Genomic DNA, 20,765 nt, shown 5'->3' on the forward strand with positions numbered 1-20,765 from the left:
AGTTCAAATTGTGTTTCTTACACAGTGAAGCTAAAGGCATCGATTGCACATATAGCCTGTATTTTTTCTGCCCCATGATTCTGTTGCAGAGGCAGAGGAATACAACTATCACTAACGTATTCGTTAGAGTTTCAGTTTCTTACAGGCCTTTGGCAAAGTCATAAGATCGTGAAGAAATCACAGGACCAGTTAATGTTATTTTTCTGTTTTCTGCCTTGAGGCACAGAAGGAGCAATATGCAGGCCTGCTGCTATTCAAGCCAATCAAACTAAATGAAACATAACTTTAATACCAAATTGTCAAGAAATGTTGTGGAGACTTTAGGCCCACACTCTGGTCATGTACATTCACAGTGGCCTTCAGTCAAATATTCAACTATAGCAATTCCTAATCCATGACATCATCACAGGGTCACACATGCACACACAGTCTAATGCGTACAAATGCACAAAGTCACACATACAAGAACACTGTCTCTTGAACACGTGCACACGCAGACTGCTGACACACAATCACGGCTGAGGAAAAAGCAAAGGCGAACAACAATCGTTGACTCGGGTCAAAGAGGAAAGGCTAGAGGAGAATAAAAGAATGAGTGCAGAGTGAGAGGCAGATTGAGGGTGGAGGGGCTGAGCACTAGGATGCAAGAAGAAGGAGGGGTGATACGATAAAAACACTGCTGCACTTTTATTGAACTTTTCGCGTTTTTTACAAAAACAAAACACACTGACATAAAATACGATGAAAAAGCAGGGGAAGTATGGGAACCGGCTCTTGTTTTCCTTCTCAGCTTTCTCTTGTCCCATCAAGTTCATCTCACTGTACTTCACACAACCTCTATCTCCTTCACTTCCTATCTTTGCATATCTGACCTCCCTTTTCTCCTTTCTTCTTCTCAATTCATCCCTTCCTGTTGTCCTTTGTCTTCAGCATCATTCAGGACACACAATCGGCTTTTACAAGGCTGTTTTCATGTCGTTAAAACTTTGACACAGACAGGCTGAGAAAACAGGAGGGAAATCTGAAGGGGTCTTAAAGAGAACTTTGAATAAACTTCTTTTATTTGCTCTGATTAAGCGCATACAGCTGCTTTCCTTCCTGATCAGGCCACTCTCGGTTCTCGTTCTCCTGCTGTCCAGACCGACTCATAACAAATGAGCGCGATAATTAGAACCACAAAGACCTGAAGGGCGGGAGGGGGGTAGGGGTGGGGAGATCGGGAGGGGGGGGGGCAGAGGGAGGGAGGGGGGGGGTTGTCGCCCTACAAGTATACTCGGGGACATTTTGACTTTAAGTCTTTTTTTCAGTTCTTATCTCTTCCTCTCTGCTCACCCACGATCTCTGTCTCCTGTTTCCACATACGTAGTTAAACGCTGCCATCTCCGCTTCTCTAATCAAACCCACATGGTTTGCTGGGTCAGCATGCCAGCATCCCCGAGTACTGCACACACTTATGGCGGTGACAGTGAGTTGTCTGTCACCCTGGCTGTTTGTTGTGCAACTGTTTAGAAAGTCACACAGAGCAGTGGTTCACAAACGTTTTGACTTGTGATCCCTTAACATAAAAGAAAAATGTCTTTTGCATTGCAGAATGTAACTTTCAGAGGCCGAAAGAGGTTCAGCTGTCAAGTGTTTAATGATAAAAGTGCGAAGATTACAGAAAATGACACCACTCCGCGTCACATAAATGTTTGGTCTCCTTTCCTGTCCAGTTAATCATGCGGCAGCACCACCGCTTCCTCTGACGACCCCTTGGGGAGATCCCAAGCCCACACTGACGCAGAGGTAAATCACAGGAGAACGATACAGTAATTCAGGGAGCTTTTGTCTGCATACATGTGCACGTCTCGCCCAGTGGCTTCCTATGAGGGTAAAGGTCAGTAATAATGACTTCCAGGAGTTGGCGATTTGGAAGGCCAGGGCCAAGTTCACATCTGGGATTACTGGGGTTACTGGGGTGAGACTTTTAACTGGAGGTCATCTGGATGATAAAGTGGAGAATGCCACTGAAGTGTGACTTTTCTAAGGGCTGATCATGCCGACATTCACACGCACCAGCTCCGGCTTGTGCTGACATGTTGCTGCTTTTAAAAACATGGTGATTGCAACATAAAAGTGATAAGGGCCACATCTGAAGTAGGGCACCGGTATAAAAAAAAAAACCATACTGCACATGTTGCATGAAGCGTAGCATGGAGCAAGTCGTTTTTCATCCCACGTTCAGATCAGGGTTATTTGGAACACTAAATACTCTGTAGACGGTCTGGATGCTCCACACATGTTTCAAATCTGTCATTTGAATGAGAAGAGGAAATAGGAAACAATAAGCAACATAAGAGGAAGTGAGCGTGGAGATATGGGTCACCCGGGTGAGAGTGTTGATACAAGGCTTGGTCTGATTTGAATGGAACTGAGGCTCCTTCAACCCACAGACGAACAGAGAAGGAAATACAGCTCTTTGCCACGGGCACAACTGGACTCAGATTGTTTAAAAGATTCATTTGTAGTCATCTGTTTAAATTACAGACATCCAGTCATTATTTTCATTGCCAACGAAGCTGCTGATTTTTCTTTAAAATAATGTTTCATTCCTTGAGCTATAAAATATCTGAAAATAGTGAGAAATTTCAGTGTTTCAGAGGTGAAATCCTAAAAATGATTGTTCAGCGTGAAATGATAAGCAGCAAATTCTGCAGAAAAAAACTGCAGAAGTTGGAGACAGCAAATGGTTGACTTTACTGTCTCCTAAATAACCCCAATAGTAAGTGTCTAATTCAGTACTTTCAGCATGTATGACTATTTCCAAAGGGGAAACCCAAAAGTTGTCAACCTCTTCTTCCTCTTGTGTTGTTATTGCAGTTTGTTTATCTTATTCTTTTGAGTAATGCTAAGTGTGATTCTGTCTCAAACTTGGGCTGATAAGAGATAAACATTATTGTAAACAATCCACAATAGACTTTGTTAATTTGCATGAGAAACGGCCTGCCTCTCAGTCTCTGTGATGGCAGATTGGGGATATCAGTTATCAGCAATAATCTCGGTGAGAAAAAAAACACGGAAAGATGAAGGTGACGGAACAAAAGAAGCGAACACTATATGGCAGGATAATAGATGGAACATAAGGAAATGAAGATGAGTGAAATAAAGTTGGCAGCGGAGGAGCAAACTAATACTCCTTACAGCACCAAAGACAGAGTCTCTCTTTCCATATCTGTTGGCATCATTTTTTCACTGTTTCTCAACGTGTCCATCTCTGTCTCTATTTGTTGGCTTTTGATCTCTGAGATCTCTGCCTCTCTCTTTGCTGACTCACTCTCCCTATCCTTTTCTTCACAACAACAAGATAAAAAAAAAAAAAAAAAAAAGACCAGGCACTCCACTCTCTAACTTTCTCACTAACTCCCCTACCCCCATTTCTTTTTTTCTCTTTTCCATTCTCTCCCCTTCTGTTTTCCCCTTCTCCCTGTCTTCAACGTACTCAAGGAATGTGTCAGAGCAGCACAAAAGAACAAAAGCTTGACAGGAGGAGGAGGAGGAGGAAGAAAAGGAGGAGAAAGGGGGAGAAAGTGGCATGAGGTGAAGCAGAGGCAGAAAGGAAAAGGGGGAACGGAGGGAAGGAATGAGTGGAGAGAGAAAGGTTGAGAGGAGCAGAGCACGGTCGAGTGGATCTGAATGCGGAGCGGTGCTTTGTCACCACGTGCTGACATGCAGCATCACACACATTTCAGAGCTCTTTATCAAGCCCCCCTTTGAACAGCATGCACACAAGATGGGTGAGGTTGTCACTGTGCTATACTGCGTCCCTGCCTGGTTGATTCAGTGGCCTTTGACGCATGTCATGGTAATATGCTAATAGCCTGCAGCGAGGCTGAGGATGAATTTTCCCAAAGCTAGCCACCTCGCTTTTGTAACCTTTGTGTTTGAATCAGTCACTTTTAAACTGGGGGCATGATCAATTCCTTTTTTCTGAGCAGACCACATTCGACAGACCACCACAGCTGCAGAGAGGCGTACTGATGCTGCACTTTTTCTTTTTTTGGACTAATTTATGAATTACAATTTTCTAATTCCCTCACAAGTTTTTTTTGTGTGTGTATATTAAAGAGTTAAAAAGCTGCAAGTTAGCTGCATGAAGTGAATGACAGTAAAGAAAAGCACCAGTGGCTGAAGTGTAAATTACAGCTTTGATATGGCTGTCTTGTAAGGGCATGCTCTGATTGTTACATGGTGTGTGGCCAATGACTTGTGTGTGTGTGTGTGTGTGTGTGTGTGTGTGTGTGTGTGTGTGTGTGTGTGTGTGTGTGTGTGTGTGTGTGTGTGTGTGTGTCTGGGCGTGCGCTGGTGAGGGAAACAATGTGAGCAAGCTTTGTTCACATCAAACAGACCTGCTGGCCAAATGCAATCCCCTGGATTTGGACGCAGTTCTGTGCGTAAAAGCGCATATCACGTTACCAAATATCAATGAGGCTGTTATTCACCTTTGTTAGTCAGTGTGTCTTTGTCATAAGTCTTACACTGAGCGGGTGTGTGCGTGTAGCCTACATGGTTCTATAGGGGACCTTCTCCTTATGCCCCCCCTTCCTCCGAGTCGCCCGGGTTACTTCGCGCTAATTCGCAGTGCAGTGTAGCGGATGGGATCATCCATCAAGAGTCAATAGTTAACGTCGGCTTTGTCCAGTTGCCATCAATCATCAGCGCGTGCGTGCACGTATACATACAGTGTGTGTGTGTGTGTGTGTGTGTTCTTTATAGGGCTACCTCCGACCCCGCAGGCCCCTGACCCTGCCTGTCTGCCTCGTCTCCTCCCCTCTTCCTCCCTCTCTCCCCTTTCTTCCGTCAGAGCAGCGGGGAGCGAAAAGCTCTAAGGGGAGACACCGCCGACCTGCGCCGATCCCACCTCTTATTTTAATCTCTGCCTCGCTCTGTGAGCTACCCTCATGGGTTCGGGCTGTTTTTTACTCTGACGCAGGCCCCATTAAATGGATAGCCCACCAGTCGCAGCCAGAAGCTGTATCCCATTACCGCCGCTTTTATTTTTATGACACAGTGCCGTGGTGCACAGGAGGCTGGGGGTGAACTTGGCCTCTCTGCTTCTCTCTCTGTCTCTCTCTCACTCACCTCACAAACACAAACACACACACAACCGCTCTACCATCCAGTCTGCCAGTTGACTTGCTCTTCCTTCACGGCACTGCCAAGATGACATATTCTGTGACCAGACTGGCCTGGCTACCTCTCTGTTTTTGCAATGATAGCGTTGACTGCATCGAAGTCATCCATTTAACCACATGACTGTATCACATTGGGAAAAGCACGTCCTCCGCCTAAATATTTTATATCAAATCAGACTTCTTCAAAGCGCTCGGGGCGCGGTGAGCTTGGCTGATTCCAGGTGCGCGCATGAAAGAGAGGCGTCTCCAAATGTTGGCTGCGTGGGCAGCTCTGAAGTGTAAATGTTCCAGACAGGGGCGTGGTCAGGTTGAAGCACTGTGGACGTTAGCCCCCGGGGCGTGTCCGTATAGAAAGGGGCGTATGCACCCCTGCACAAGTATCTTTGCTTGCTGTGCCATTCATTTGAAGCGCAGCCGCTTATAACGTGCCCGGGTACATAGATGAGATAAGAGCTCTGGCAGTCGGTCACTGATCCCGGGAAAAGTGCAGAACTAACTGGACAGACAGAGTCAAATCATCCGGCAGTCCACACTCGCAAAGATTCAGAAGTTGGACTTGGGGCATTTTTGAGGCACCGGCCAGACTTGGACCTGACAGTTCACCTATAATCCACAAACTACCTGCAGACAAACATGGAGCGCAAAATCCCTGATTTCGCCGGCACTTGGGAGATGAAGAGCTCTGAAAACTTTGAGGAACTCTTGAAAACGTTGGGTAAGTAACGGGAATTATAATTTAAAAAGAAATATCCCTGCAGCCTACTGTGGCAGTTTGAATCGTTTTTTGCATCACTGGTTTCGTCTGAAGCTTTTATTTCTCTTCAGTGACACAGATCAGATGTGTCAGCTTTAACTGCAGCTTTCTCAGCACATCGTCAAATCTTCCTCTGCGTCCATGCACCAGCGAGGATCACTGTTTACAGCATGGGTGGGGGGTCTTTGTTATTCTGCAGAACCTAAAACTCATTGCTCGGCCCCCAGGCAGTTTCACCCTTTTTTTCTTTCATCTCCCCTTTTGGCCTCCTCTGCCAACACAATAGAGACAAACGGCGGCACATCTGTCTTGTGTCACAACCTCACAATGTGTGGGTGTGTTTCGAAGAGGACCGTTAAAACACAATACAGTGCGGGACAGTCGCATCGTAATCCGAAGTGACAGTCAGAGAGGAGGACAAATACCTGCTGCTGAGAGTCACACTGTTTTGTCTGCGTTTGGAGTCTGGACAGGCGTGACGGTGTGCGCGCGTCCGTGTGTGTGTGCGCGAAGTCAGGCGTCTGTCGTTAGTAGCCAATTTCCATTACCATGACTTGTCAATGCATACCTGGAATTCATATCATCACGTAGCACAAAGGGTCTGAGTGCACCAAACAACGCCACCCCTTATCTCTCTCTCTCTCTCTCTCTCTCTCTCTCTCTCTCTCTCTCTCTCTCTCTCACACACACACACACACACACACACACACACACACACACACACACACACACACACACACACACACACACACACACACACACACACACACACACACACACACACACACACAGTTTATCAGCTGCATATGGAGGTTATGGAAATAGTTGTCAAATGACAGTGTTGTCCCGACTAAAGACACATTTCCACAGGGCGGGAGCGCAGATTCACCAAATAGATTTCAAATTCTGTCTCCATCACTCTTTTTAAATATGTGTTTGAGGCAGAAATTAGGGAAGAGGAGGAGGAGATGAGGCTGTAATAAAGGGAAAGATGACAATATAATACACACACACACACACACACACACACACACACACACACACACACACACACACACACACACACACACACACACACACCACTGCATCTGTTCCTATGATGTCCACCAGCATGACTGACAGAGAGGAATGGCCCCTGATCCTCGGTTTCATTGGGGGCAAAGTGCAGCTGGACACAGCCTGTCAGCACCCACTGCCCTCTTCCCTCCATCCATCCCCTCTTCCTTTCCTCACTCCTGCGCTCCTCCCTCTTCCCTCCTCATCTCCCTGTGTCCCAAATGCTTCCTCTGACCTCTGCTCTTTGACCCCTGACCCTGACCGTCTGTCTAACTGTGACTGTGCGTGTTCCCAGTCGTCAGGTCTGTGTGAATTTAAGCATTTTGGTTGCAGGTTTGCAAAAGTCTGTTGAGGCAATTTCAAACTTTCAACAACTGGCGGTTACTTGAGAAGCTTCAAAAATCTCTGTGACTCCCAAATGGTCCACAGGCCAGCACTTGACCCGTGTGTCACAAGTTTTCAGTGATAATTTCATTAAATATATCAGGAATCACTACATATCCTGTGAGGGACAAATGAGGAAAATGAAATATATTAAGGATGAATTCATAAAACAAGATTGTTGATAAATGTCTGAAACCGATTATATGTAAATTACGATGATAAAAAAATTAAGAAATCCTCATATTTTTTTAAAACCTTTTCCTGCAAGTATTGGACCTGTTTGCTTAAAATTAATTAAAGGATTCTTATAATCAACTAATCAATGACCAATTATTTCAGCACTATAGCAGCACATTACTGGATGCAGTGGTGGAAGAATTATCAATGTATATCCTTAAATAAAAGACACAACACCGCAGTGTAAAGACACACATAGTGCTGTAACAAGTATAATATTATATATCACATATAGCAATACTTCAACAATGTAAAATGAATGCTGCCAAGAAGTGCAAGTATTTCCTGAATATGTCCTCGCACCCTTTCACATAATGCAGTTTGCATGTTATACATCCACACTCACTAGACGATGACAATGCATATACTGTAGGTGCTATGTGTGCTGTCCATGCAGAGCATACAGTAGAGACGCTGCACATCCTGATGCATGCTGAATGAATGTACATTTCTCTGTGTATATATTTACACTTGGTGACAGGTGGGAATGTGCAAGAGGTGAGAAGTGTGAAACCCAACTCGACGGCAGATACACACTGGGCGATGTACACACAAACACACACACACACACACACACACACACACACACACACACACACACACACACACACACACACACACACACACACACACACACACACACACACACACACACACACACCCCCGCTTCCCCTCACACTTGGACAGAGATCTTCACACACCACACACAGACCACTGTCCTACGCCCTCCCCCTCCCCATCCCCCCACCCAACCCCCTCCTCCACCCCATCCTCCCTCCTTCCAGACCAGCCTGCTTTTTGTTCCCTCTCTTTTCCCACACTGTATCATTCGTTTCTCTCCTTCCCCTTTTCAGATATTCGGTGTCTGACAAACCTTTTCCCCTCTCCACTTCTCTCTCAAAACCGTCACGCTTACCCTATATATATATATATAGGCTGTTAAAATTCATCATTAATCAACACAGAACCATGACAAATATCAATTACAAAATAGTAAGTGATTTAGCATCCTGCTTCTAGACGGTGTCTTATCGCTCTTTGCATCCCAGAGACATATGGGTGATCAATATATCACAAGCATTTGTGTCTTTTGTCCCAACTGTCATGGAACTTGCTTTCATAACCACGCTGTGTGATTATGAGTCGGTTGCTGTGTCTCTCTGTATTTGCTAAAGGTTGAAAAGAGGAGAAAAATGCAGATTGTATTGCAGAAAGTCTTGAGTGTTTAAATCTGTGCGTGTGTTTGCATGTGTGCAAAGATGATTTAATCTGGGGGGAATGCCGATGTGCGGACATGCTTTGTCATATGACCTCATTGTTTCCTCTGCCATCATTATTGGACAGAGCTGTGCAATGCAAGTCTGCTCCTTTTACCCTGAGAGTGCCGTGTGCAGGAGAACACTGAACAGGCTCACACACACACACACACACACACACACACACACACACACACACACACACACACACACACACACACACACACACACACACACACACACACACACACACACACACACACACACACACACACACACACACACACACACACAAAATGGACTTACGTCTTGTGGTTTTACATAATTTTGTTAAAAACAGGTTTAGTTTGCCAAGCTCCTTACAGCTCTCAGAGGTCTATTCTACAAACCAACACTTTGACTTTGAATAGATCTGTCCCCATAGAGTTGACCATTTTTCACTGATGTATACATTTTTTTAATGGAATGAGCAAATATTTACAACACATTGCGCAAGAACATTGTTGACTTGTCCTTGTTGTCCTTTATATGATTCAATTCTCACACACAAATGATCACCTTTTGTTTTAAATGTGTTTTTTTTAGGTGTGAATGTGATGCTGCGCAAGATTGCAGTGAAGGCAGCCTCCAAACCTCTGGTAGAGATTACACAGGATGGAGAGACGCTGTCTATTAAAACCTCAACCACAGTCCGCACCACCCACATCACCTTCACCGTGGGGCATGAATTCAACGAGAGCACGGTGGACGGACGTGCCTGCACGGTAAACAACACATGGAAATGACTATGTGCCTAAATTTACTGCAGTTCCACTTTCCCGTTGTACTTGCTCCTTACCCTGACCTTAACCATCACAACTAAATGCCTGAGCTTAACTAAACTCTAACCCTAAAACCAAGTCTTATCCCTCAAAAGCAGACTCTACCCATAGGGACCCCAATTTTGTCCCCACAGTGACACATCTCCCCATGCATTGGTGTACATTCAGGTTAAAAGTCCCAATCGGGATATAAAAACAAGCTCTCTCTCTCTCACACACACACACACACACACACACACACACACACACACACACACACACACACACACACACACACACACACACACACACACACACACACACACACACACACACACACACACACACACACACACACAGCACTCACACACACACACACAGCAAGAACACAGAAGAAACGAGTGTAGGGGGAGGAAACTGTCCAGATTACATCAATCTGTTTAATTTGGCTTTTCGTCATATTTGGACTGATAGCATAGCTACCACTCCCTTGGTCTCTGAAGGCTTATCTTGCTACATTACACTCCTTCACACTCTTTACAACCTCTTTCAACTTCCCATCTTCCCTTCATTCCCCCAGCGTGCCCTTCCTTGTCCTGTGTCCCTCCCTAATTCTCCCCGTTTTCCCTTAGATGGCCTCTGTTTGGCTGTCTCCAAAGCAAACACATGCTATGAGCCAGTGCTTCACTCTACTAACGATGAGCGCATGACAAGTTATCACCTCTCGGTGATCACCCTGCTCCAGCTTTCTTATGTTCTCTCTCCATTAGACACATGCTAATTAGGTGCCTTTGAATGGCATTGTATTCATCCATGGATCCATTCACCAACACATCCATTAAATAACACAATGTTTCTGATGGTTTTTCTCCTTCATGCTCTCTCTACCCTCAGAGTTTTCCACTTTGGGAAACGGACAACAAGATCAGCTGTGAGCAGACTCTGCATAAAGGAGAGGGACCTAAGACGTCCTGGACCCGAGAGATCACCAGTGATGGCAAGCTGATCCTGGTAAAACAAACCAACTATCCACTCGGCCAGAGTTTAGATTCAGAAACCAATGCTCTGCTGTAGATTACAGACCACAGATCACAATGCAATTATGTCATACATACTGGGTATCAAGAATGTGTATCCATAGCTACCTGTAGAGTTGTGGACACAGAGTTGTTGGTCTGAGTTGGACTACATTTACAAACCACCTTAACTTTAATTTGAATGACTCGTGACTTAAATTGGACTCCTGAGTTTGACTAATTTGACTCCTCCAAGAGCCGAAAGCTGAAAAGATGTATGCGTTGGGTAGTTCATGATTGTCCTTGGAATCAATAGTTTAACAACAAAATAAAATCTTAGCTCAAGGCCCACTTCCTATATTTTCCTGGAGCTTTAGTTTGAACCTCATCTTACATACCACAGTGGACAGTTGTTTTTCTGTAGGTAACGGAGTTGTCGTCACATAACCTAAGAGAGGAACAAAGCAAACTCTCTGCTGATAAAGGCCGTGAGAAAAAAAAGCTAGTAAGTGGTCCACTAGTTAAGATTTATTTGTTCAATAGATAAAGATAATGTATTGACTACATTTATCATCAACAATGAGAGGACTTCCACATAAAAAGCTAATTCTTCTTTTAGTTGCTAAATACCCTGTACACCACACTTAAGCTCAGTATTTTTTCATGTTAATTATACCAAATCTATATTATACATCATAATCTAATATTATTTGTCTTACCCCACTTTTTGCATCTTTTCTTGTTTTTTTTTTATCCATTTATGATATTATTGTATCTTGCATCTCCAACAACATTTAAAACATTTGGAGTTTATTATTTGAATGCTACTCTTAAGTGCAAACTTAGCGTTTTTCATTTTTATTATTACCAACCACTGATACGGATATTTGTGTACTGGTAGCTTCCAGTAAGAATTTTATTGGTACCACATTTGTAAGACAAAATTGCACTGTAATTTGCAAGCTATAGTCTGTGTTGTCTTTAAATTGAACAATTATATAATTTTGTTTCAAGTACCATGTCTAATTATTCTCCTGGCAGAGGATGAACGAGCCTCTGTCGAGATTACAAGCATCAGCCTGAAGTCATGAAAGCGAGAGTGTAAACGGCATCTGATCAAAAATCAAACAGAACAGGACAAAACAAACAATTATCTCATATTTATGGTAAAGGCTGATAAAGGGTTGCTGAACAGATTAAATATTATTTTTTAAACACGTGTTTGCAGTCTTTTGTTCTGCTGCTGACAGATACTAACACGCTGTTCTGTTAATGACAACAGAAACAGAACTGTTTTTAATAGGAAACCCCACCCAGCTTGTACTTCAGGTTCATTAAAACAAACTTTCAAACACTTATTCGACTCTGCTCCACCAGTAAACCTGTTTAACATCGTCTTCTCTGGAGTAAATTGAGCAAACTGTATATAGAAAAAGCATTTATGGGGAGCTGCTTGCTTGACGGTTGGTGGTAAATTCACATTTAAGACTCCTGACGTGCTCTTAAGCACCAAACCCACAGCTGCTTTTTAGAAGCCAGTGGTTGTATAAGTGTGTTGGATAAGTGTTTTGCTGAGCAGAGAATATTTACGTCAACAATTTTCCATAAAAAGTGTTTGTTCAAAACAGTTTGGCACAGTGAGGTGATGTTGGTCTTAGCTGCTGCAGACGTTTTAAAAAAAAAAAACCCTCCATTTGGAGGGTTAGAGGGGATCAACATTAATGACTGTTTTGTTAAATACTTTTATTATGCATACACATTCAACTGTGGATAATGTGTCAGTATTTTTTACCACATTGCGTGTGAGTATTTCTATTAAAACGCCCACGTTGCCCTCTCTTTCTTTTCAGACCATGAGCGCAGACGATGTGATATGCACCAGAGTCTACGAACGACAATGAACAAGAACACTTGTCACTTTTCGTCCTTCTAGCCCCCCACCCAATGCTCCCCTTTTGCTGGTGCTGGGAGATAGAAGTTTATCATTTTATTCCAGTATCCCTGTTAGCTTCACTGTGTAATAAGTGTAGTAATTGTATCTAGCATGTCACATACAGTATACACTATAGTCTTAGCTCCTGTTTTATCCATCTGTCTTTCCAGCTCCATCAAACGTGTCCAGCTGGAGTTTTAAACATGAAAATGAATGCTGCATGGTATGTTTGACTTGCTAAGTGACAGTTCATGTATTTGGCATTGTTAGTGCGTCTGTGTGCATGAGTGTTTGTGTGGCAGCAGACGAGGTGTGAGACTATATTTGTAGATGTGTAAACCAATCTACGAGCTCTTCCAGTTTTAGGTCAGTTTTGACATGTCCCTCTGTCCTCTCTGTTTCTGTAGCCCCGCCCCAAAAACTTTAACCTTTTCCGTCTCATGATGACATTTTATATTTATTACTACACTAGGGTTGGTTTTTACATTGTGTCTCTTTTATACGAAACGTGATCATAGGAAACAACACTTTCTATGGGAAAACAATAAACCACAATATTAACTCAGCTTGAAGTTGTCTCTTGGCTCTCCTGTGCTGAAAACCATTATGGACATAAAAGTCTTTAACAGTTCATGTGTTTTATGGTTTGTGAGTGTAGCTGTAGAATGTGTGCATATTAGATGGCTCCATCTTATTTTGGGCTTTCTGTCAGCTGTCTGCAACTAGAATAACTTGTCTGTCCCCTCCCATTCAGTCTCGCTCGCTCACTCTCTTTTCTATCTTCACATCCCTCCCTTCCTTCTCTCACTGTCTATCATCTCTATGCCACATGACCTCGTTATTCCTGTCTCACTCTGTTTCAAGGCTGCGAATCGCCCATTTAATGTGGATCTGCTCATGCTGGAATTTTCACCTGGCTGCTGCAGGAGTGCCAGTTTTAAACTGCTCTCTTTTATTTATATTTTATTTGCCAAGTGGTTACATATGTGTTTTCACATCTTCTGGCTGCTTGATTTCAAGCAATAGGTCATCTTTGAGCAAAGTATTTACTTTACTGTCAATTGATGGTTTGATATTGAAATTGAATTCAAAATTGAAATCAAAGATTGGTATCGCCCTCACATATGTGAGGTAAATCTGCATTGAGGACCAGCATGCAGTTAGCTTATTCTAAAGACTGGAAACAACTGCCTGACACAATCTAAAAAAAAAAATGGGCCAACCAGGACATGTAAAGCTCATTAATTCATGTGTTTTATCTTAACCGTTTAATCCATGAAAAAACTTAAGTCAAGAATTACAACGCACAGTTTTACCTGGGTGATGACGTGCTGGACTACGAAGGGGGATCAAAAAGTTCCAAAACTGCTCCTGTTTTGTGTGAATGGAGAGCAGCACTGACGCACACATAGCAGCAGTAAGCTATAATCTTTGTGAGAAAGTATTCCAGGTTCCGCTGCTTGATCAGCACCTGAGTTATCCATGTTTTTGTGACCACTGGTACATGTGCATTTGCAATGACACCATGAACAAGAGCAGAGGGCGCAAATCAAATTCTGTGTCAAAGTTGGGAAATCGGTTTGAAATGCTTCAGAAAGCCTATGGCAATGAAGCAATGATCCGGCTGTGGTGTTCTGAGTGGGATTCACATTTCATGAGGGGCAGAACATCACTATCCAGGACCAAAAAAAAAAAAAAACAGCCAGATGGATTTTCTTTGACAGTCACGGGGTTGCGCTCTGTGAATTCACCCTCCGGGGTCAGACTGTCAACACCGAGTTCTACTGTGATGTTTTGGACAAACAGTTGGTGCAAATGACTCAAACTGCGGCGTGAAAACATGATAATGTGCCCGCAGGTTTCTAGCCTGCAACAACACAGTCATTGCTCATTCCTGCTCGCTGGATTTGGCTCCCACTGACTGCTCCGAGCAGTCACAAAAACACATGTAACTCAGGTGCTGATGTTAATCAGGCGATGTAACTTGGAACAAAGGTTATCGCTCCCTCCTGCTTTGTGCATGTCAGGTTTTGTTGAGATCAAACACGAGACTCACCGGGTTAATTAATGAGCTCAAGAGGTGGATTTGTTGCCTTTGCAAAGAGTCAGGCTAGTGGTCTTCTCCTGTTCCAGTCTTTATGCAAAGCTAAGATAATTGCCCGCAGGCAGGCAGGCACGCACGCACGCACGCACACACACACACACACACACACACACGTGGTATTGATCTTCTGTTCTTGGAAAGAAGGCAAGTAAACCTTCAACCTAAAATGTCAGCCTTTTCCATTAAAAACATCCTAAACTATTGTTATGGAGGGTTAGAGGACAAATAGAGGCCATCGTTTTGATCTTTTGGGGTCGGACAGTGTACCTCTTAACCAATAATCAAAGGTCAGAGTGCAGGTCAGTGGCCGTGTCTCCAATGGCAGGAAATGCCAATTGGATTACAGGGTACCGCTGATTGACAGCAGATGTGCTTAACAACAAGCGGGCTGTTAAGGGTCCTGGAAATGGAGAAGGGGCTGGGGAAAAGGATGGATGACACACACACACACACACACACACACACACACACACACACACACACACACACACACACACACACACACACACACACACACACACACACACACACACACACACACACACACACACACACACACACACACAGTTACACAACAAGTAAGAACTAGACATGGAAGGATTCCTGAGAGTGGAATTTGGTGATGATAAAACGTTTCTCCAGAACTATCTCTTCTTTATTTCTCTTCTTGCCCTGCAGCTGTGTGTAGTTACAGTGTGACCCCAATAAAGTCACTGCCTCTTGCCCTAATAAAAGAGGTAAATAACTACCCCTCCCTCTCTGTTTATTACCCCCTGGGGCAGTAAAAGGCAGCTGTCTGGCCCCCTTCAAAACGCCCAGCCTGCACTGGAACCCCGTAAAAAACACACACACACACACACACACACACACACACACACACACACACACACACACACACACACACACACACACACACACACACACACACACACACACACACCAAACTAAAAACACACATTCTGGGAACTGTTCACACATACCATCAAACACTCACACTGTACATGCAGCTCATAAAACACGGTTGTGGCTTAACCAAAAGGTGAACAGACAAACAACCTGGTGCCCGAAAACCTGTGAAAACTTCTTAAAGACGTAACACCACAAGAACATCTGAAAAAAACAACTGAGCACACTGTCTCCGCTGTTGATGTACAGACTGCATCGTTACTTCTGCAGGTTGTTGGGTGTGCAGAAATCGTAAACAAGGAACAGAAAATATCTGAATAGTTTGGCAACGTTGGGGCAAACGTACTTCACTCAAACATTCCCTGGACAAAATCAAAAGTAATATACTATAGAGAGAAGCTAAACACACACACACATGCATTCCTACCAAATACAAAACATCTGCATGGTGAATAACCAGTGCACTTCATCCATCAGGGTTAAGTGGAAATCTGACACCATCTTGGTAACCATAGGACTGAAATTTGACTAGAAACCAAACGTTGGTGCTGTTGACATTTGTGGGAGAGCAGGTTAGTTTAGGTGCCCCGGGGCCACGAATGACTCAGGGTGCAGTTGGATAGGTGACTTATGTGCAGGGAGGAGTAGAGTGTGCGTCTGCATAGTTGAGTGCATGTCACAAAAGTCAAGACAGATGATTTGTGATCTGGTTGAAGCAATTATCGGCAAAAGGGTCAAGTGCATTCTGGGTTGGATAGTAAAGAAGTACAGCAGGCGGCCTCATGGAAAAATGCCCTGCAGGAGGCTGAGCCGGAGAGCAGGAATGGGTAAAAAGAGGCCCATTCCCATAATGATAGTCTGTTATTGCACAGAACACACGTTCATCGTAAGGACATGCATGTGGCAGGTGTGTGCCATTAAATGATAATTGTAAAACACTAGTCAAGAACAGTGCACATGACGGCATACCACACACACTCTGCTTCTCTTACAGTTTACAGTGGAAACAAGCAACCGTACTGGTCTACTTGAATACCCACAACTTTGCACACATCCACACATTAACATACAAAAATATGATCTTAAATTCACTTCTTTTTTTTTTTTCAACGCATTTTGAGTTTGACAGTTAAAAAGCCACAGGAAAGACATGAGAGAGTGAGGAAGGCATGCAGGAAAAGGTCATGGGAAGAAGTCTGGAAATCAAGAGTTTATGGTTGGCACCTCGGCCAGCTGACAAGACACTCAAACCAGCAGCCTTCAAAATATCCTGGGCAGAGAATCCTTCCATTTGGGGAAAAGAGGAGTGCAACCGAGAGACATGGAGATGTTGAGTCAGAGACCAAAGGAGGAGCCCTTTTAACTTCCTACTCTAATTTTATATATATATAAAAATGATTCATTCACCTAAACACAGGGACCAAAAGTTTTTTCATGCAGTTTGCTCAGACATCTACAAATTGACTGTCAACTCAGAGTCTCTGAACTTATATCACTGATCTGGCATGCACTTCCTCCTCCTCTGTAGGACAATGGTCCTACAGTATACTGAAGGTGGACTAAATGAAGTCTTTGTACAGATAAAGAATGTAATAACAAATATGATTACAGACTCTGAACGATGACCTCTGGATAGACTGAGAGACGCTGAGATGATGGAAGATAGTGTTTGAAGAGAGAGGTCGAGTGTGTGTGCAATTTAAGAGAGAGGGTGAGCAGTCAGTCACATTTTAGTTACCAAAAAAAAAAGACTCAGCACTGATTTTACTGAATATATTTTCCCTTCATTAATGGCAGGCTATCCTTGTTCACGGGCAGTAAATCAGCTCCAAGTGTGACCACATGGGTTTGTAATAGATCACCATATTGTTCACACAGAAAACACAGATGAGTGTATTCAGTCATGAATGTCATAAAATGTCAAGTGATCTCTGAGAGCTTCGAGGGAAGCAGGGAGAAGATCAAAGGAGGTGGAAGATTAAGGCATCTTAAAAAATAATAACTGCATTTAAATCAGTGACAATTAGAGACCTTAATATATAGACTTAAAAATCCTGGACATGAGGTTAATCTTATCACCTTCTCTTTCCTTTTTCCTCTCTCCCTCCCTCTCTTTACCGCTTTCCTCTTTTGACCGGCTCCAAACAGCCACCACGCCAAAGCATACTGGAGACCAGTATGTCATGGATGGACACAGCCATGTAATGCTGCTTAAGGTGAGCTGTGGTGACATTTGATTGGTTGCAGAGCACTGCGATTTGGGAAACGGGTGGAGGGAACACACCTAGTTAAAACCCGCTGGCGGCTGCACACACACACACACACACACACACACACACACACACACACACACACACACACACACACACACACACACACACACACACACACACACACACACACACAAAAAACATGTGTGTACATGAAACAAATCCCCAAAGCTGCTTCTCAAAATTTGGTGCATGTGTCAGAGAGCAAAAAAAAAACAGAGTGTTTTCTCAAGAAGAAAAGTAATCCGGTGCATTCTTCATGGTAACAGATCACAGGCCATGAACACTGACAGAAAATCATCAACCTCAGGTGTAAAATTGCTGGCGCAGCTCCTGCCAAACCCAACGAGAGTGACGCTTCAGGAGCACCTGGTGACAGACACAAAAACAGGCTTTTCCTACTAACACTACAATGTCACTACCGTCTAAAGCATCTACAAATCACAGCTACTGTACTGCGCAGATAAAATGTAACACACTGGTGATATGGGCTCCTTCTGCCCTCCATCTATCCATCTACACAGCCGTGCTCCATGTCTGACGTTGATTTACTGATCGTCCAACAGACAAAATATCCCACGGACACGCCAACTGATGTAGTACGCCCAGTGGACATTCCATTTTCTCCTCATCCAGATGTGCATTTGCCTGGAAAGAAGAACGACCCAGTCCCCGCTGCGGACCAACCACATACATATGTAGCTCACATACAGCTTAGAACATTTCTTAATGTTGTATTTCTCAGTTTTCAACCCACAAAATATATGATTGCATCTTAATAAAACATATCAGGAGCAAAAATCAAATATGCATCGGAGAATTTACGTACAATACTTAAATCTAATTAATCTTCCCTTCCCAAAATCTCAAAATATTAAAACAACTCTTGGCTAATCAATGGCGAAGTCCTTGGCGGTAACACAGAGAATAAAGTAAGTTTTCCACCGGTATTCAATATTCACTCTGAAGTGCAGCAGTTAAAGTGAACTACTCTGCATTGATTTAAGTGGCGTTGTTACAGCACTCTGCAAAGTTTGATTTTATGCCTGACGTTAATGAGCTCCTGCATAGCTCCTACTGGTGTGAAACAGTTTGTGTGTGTGTGTGTGTGTGTGTGTGCGTGTGTGCGTACGTGCATGTGTGTGTACTGGCTCTCACACTGGTTCCATCTCACTGCAGGAATCTGTGGTTGTGTACAGTGAGGCTTGGTTGCGTGTGAGCTAATGGACCTGACTTTGTATGTGGCTGCCAGTCAGCATGACTATGCTGCCAGTCGAGTTACAGTAATCACCACTTGCCAGAAATGCTTAATGTGTGTCATTGCAAAATAAAAACAGCGTGTCTCTTGGCGTGGTGTTTCTTCATACTTTTGTCATCATGGGAATATACCATGAAATGCTTCTTTACAAGCTTCTTTAGATTCCTTGTGGTTGTGATGAAATGGGATATTAGAACTGTAAGGAGGAAAAAGGTAGCAGATGGAGAAAGAGGAAGGTAATAATGGCAAGGACAGTGATGAAGACCAATGTCAATTGCGCAGTAACTGCGAGGAAAATGAGAGAGAGCGAGGTCATTTTTCCAGTAGTGATCACCTTTTCTCCCGCTGGACTCATAAATCAAAGCAAATGATGTTCTTTTCATGTAAAGATGTGTCGGCCACTTACGAGTTTACTCTCTAAACCTATTGCGCTCTCTGTCCTACTGCTGGCAGAAATCCATCGCCACATGATGAGTCTCAACAGGGAAAGCTGATTTGCAGGAGACAAGAGAAAAAAAAAACATTCGGCAGAATTCTAACAAATGTGAGAGGAGGAAATCAGCATTATATAAAACATCATCTGATCATCATGAGTTTGTTGCACTGACAGCACAAACTGGCTTTGGATGATCTTTGCAATCAAAAGGAAACCCCACTAAGTTTGAGGAGCTGCACACCGTGAGGTTGCTGCTCAGTCAGTCTTGGTGCGGCTGTTTCAAATTAGTTGAAACAGAGCGGCACCGAGTGGTGGTACGTGAGAATTTGTTTTAGCAGCAGCTACTAGGAGCAGAATATTATCTTTATTCAGTCATTCATTTTATGAATTCTGTGTGTAAATGTAAAATCAGCACTGTGCAAAGAATGTAGGAGGAAGCTCTTTCGTGACATACAACTGTCACGATGCTTCTTGGTTTTCTTAACACTAAGAATATGTTCATTTTCTTTGTGAAAGGGGTTATATGAATTTGCCTTTTGGGCAAAGTCTGGAAAACAATATTTATAGATCTTATTAAAATGTATTTTGAGGGGGGAGCTAGCTTCTTAATATAGTACCATTCTCAAGGGTTTCCAACTACCTTAGTTTTGCCATCATTTTGTGAGAGTTTATGCGTTGGATTATTTCTTGGGGTGAAAAAGTTGTAACCAATGAAATTGCTGGGTTTCCTGTGGTGGAAGAAACTCATTTCACAAAATGTCTAAGTTGTCCTTTAATGACAGGCAAACAGATAAAGTTACTGTAATTCACCTAAAGATTTTAAGATTTTCTTTTTTTAGTGATGCACAGAATTCGGTGGACATGTGTTTCACACCTAGACGTACAAACAAAAACACTTGGGTCACTTTTTGCTATATTATGACTTTATTTCAAGGCATGACATAGGGGGGGGAAACAAACTCCTAACCGTCTGGTTGAGCGGTAACAGTGCTAACCACTGCACCAACAATATTGTAATGTAATGTGTTATGGATGCAAAACTTTTTCAATTTCTCCAAACGTTTCAACTTCACTAAAAGTTGAATCACCATCAACAGGCCAAGGTGGAATCTGAACCATTAATAGCAACCTTTGGTGAAGTCGAATCTTTTACCTGTTGAGTTAACCAGACTGTCTGTGGAGTC

At 43.3% G+C, this 20,765-nt stretch overlaps 1 protein-coding gene across 1 annotated transcript; it reads left to right on the forward strand.

The window, feature by feature from the left end:
• Positions 1–5,577: 5,577 nt before the first annotated feature.
• Positions 5,578–13,172, forward strand: crabp2a (cellular retinoic acid binding protein 2, a). The gene is made up of 4 exons (XM_069695884.1): positions 5,578–5,886; positions 9,444–9,622; positions 10,553–10,669; positions 12,525–13,172. The coding sequence occupies exons 1-4, from the start codon at positions 5,805–5,807 to the stop codon at positions 12,573–12,575; spliced, it is 429 nt and encodes a 142-aa protein (XP_069551985.1). The 5' UTR covers positions 5,578–5,804; the 3' UTR covers positions 12,576–13,172.
• The last annotated feature ends 7,593 nt before the right edge of the window (positions 13,173–20,765 follow it).

The sequence above is a fragment of the Brachyistius frenatus genome, unplaced genomic scaffold, assembly GCF_029030835.1.
Source record: "Brachyistius frenatus isolate BFR_SWC_R1_liver_20210118 unplaced genomic scaffold, ASM2903083v1 Contig_20, whole genome shotgun sequence".
NCBI lineage: Eukaryota > Metazoa > Chordata > Actinopteri > Embiotocidae > Brachyistius > Brachyistius frenatus.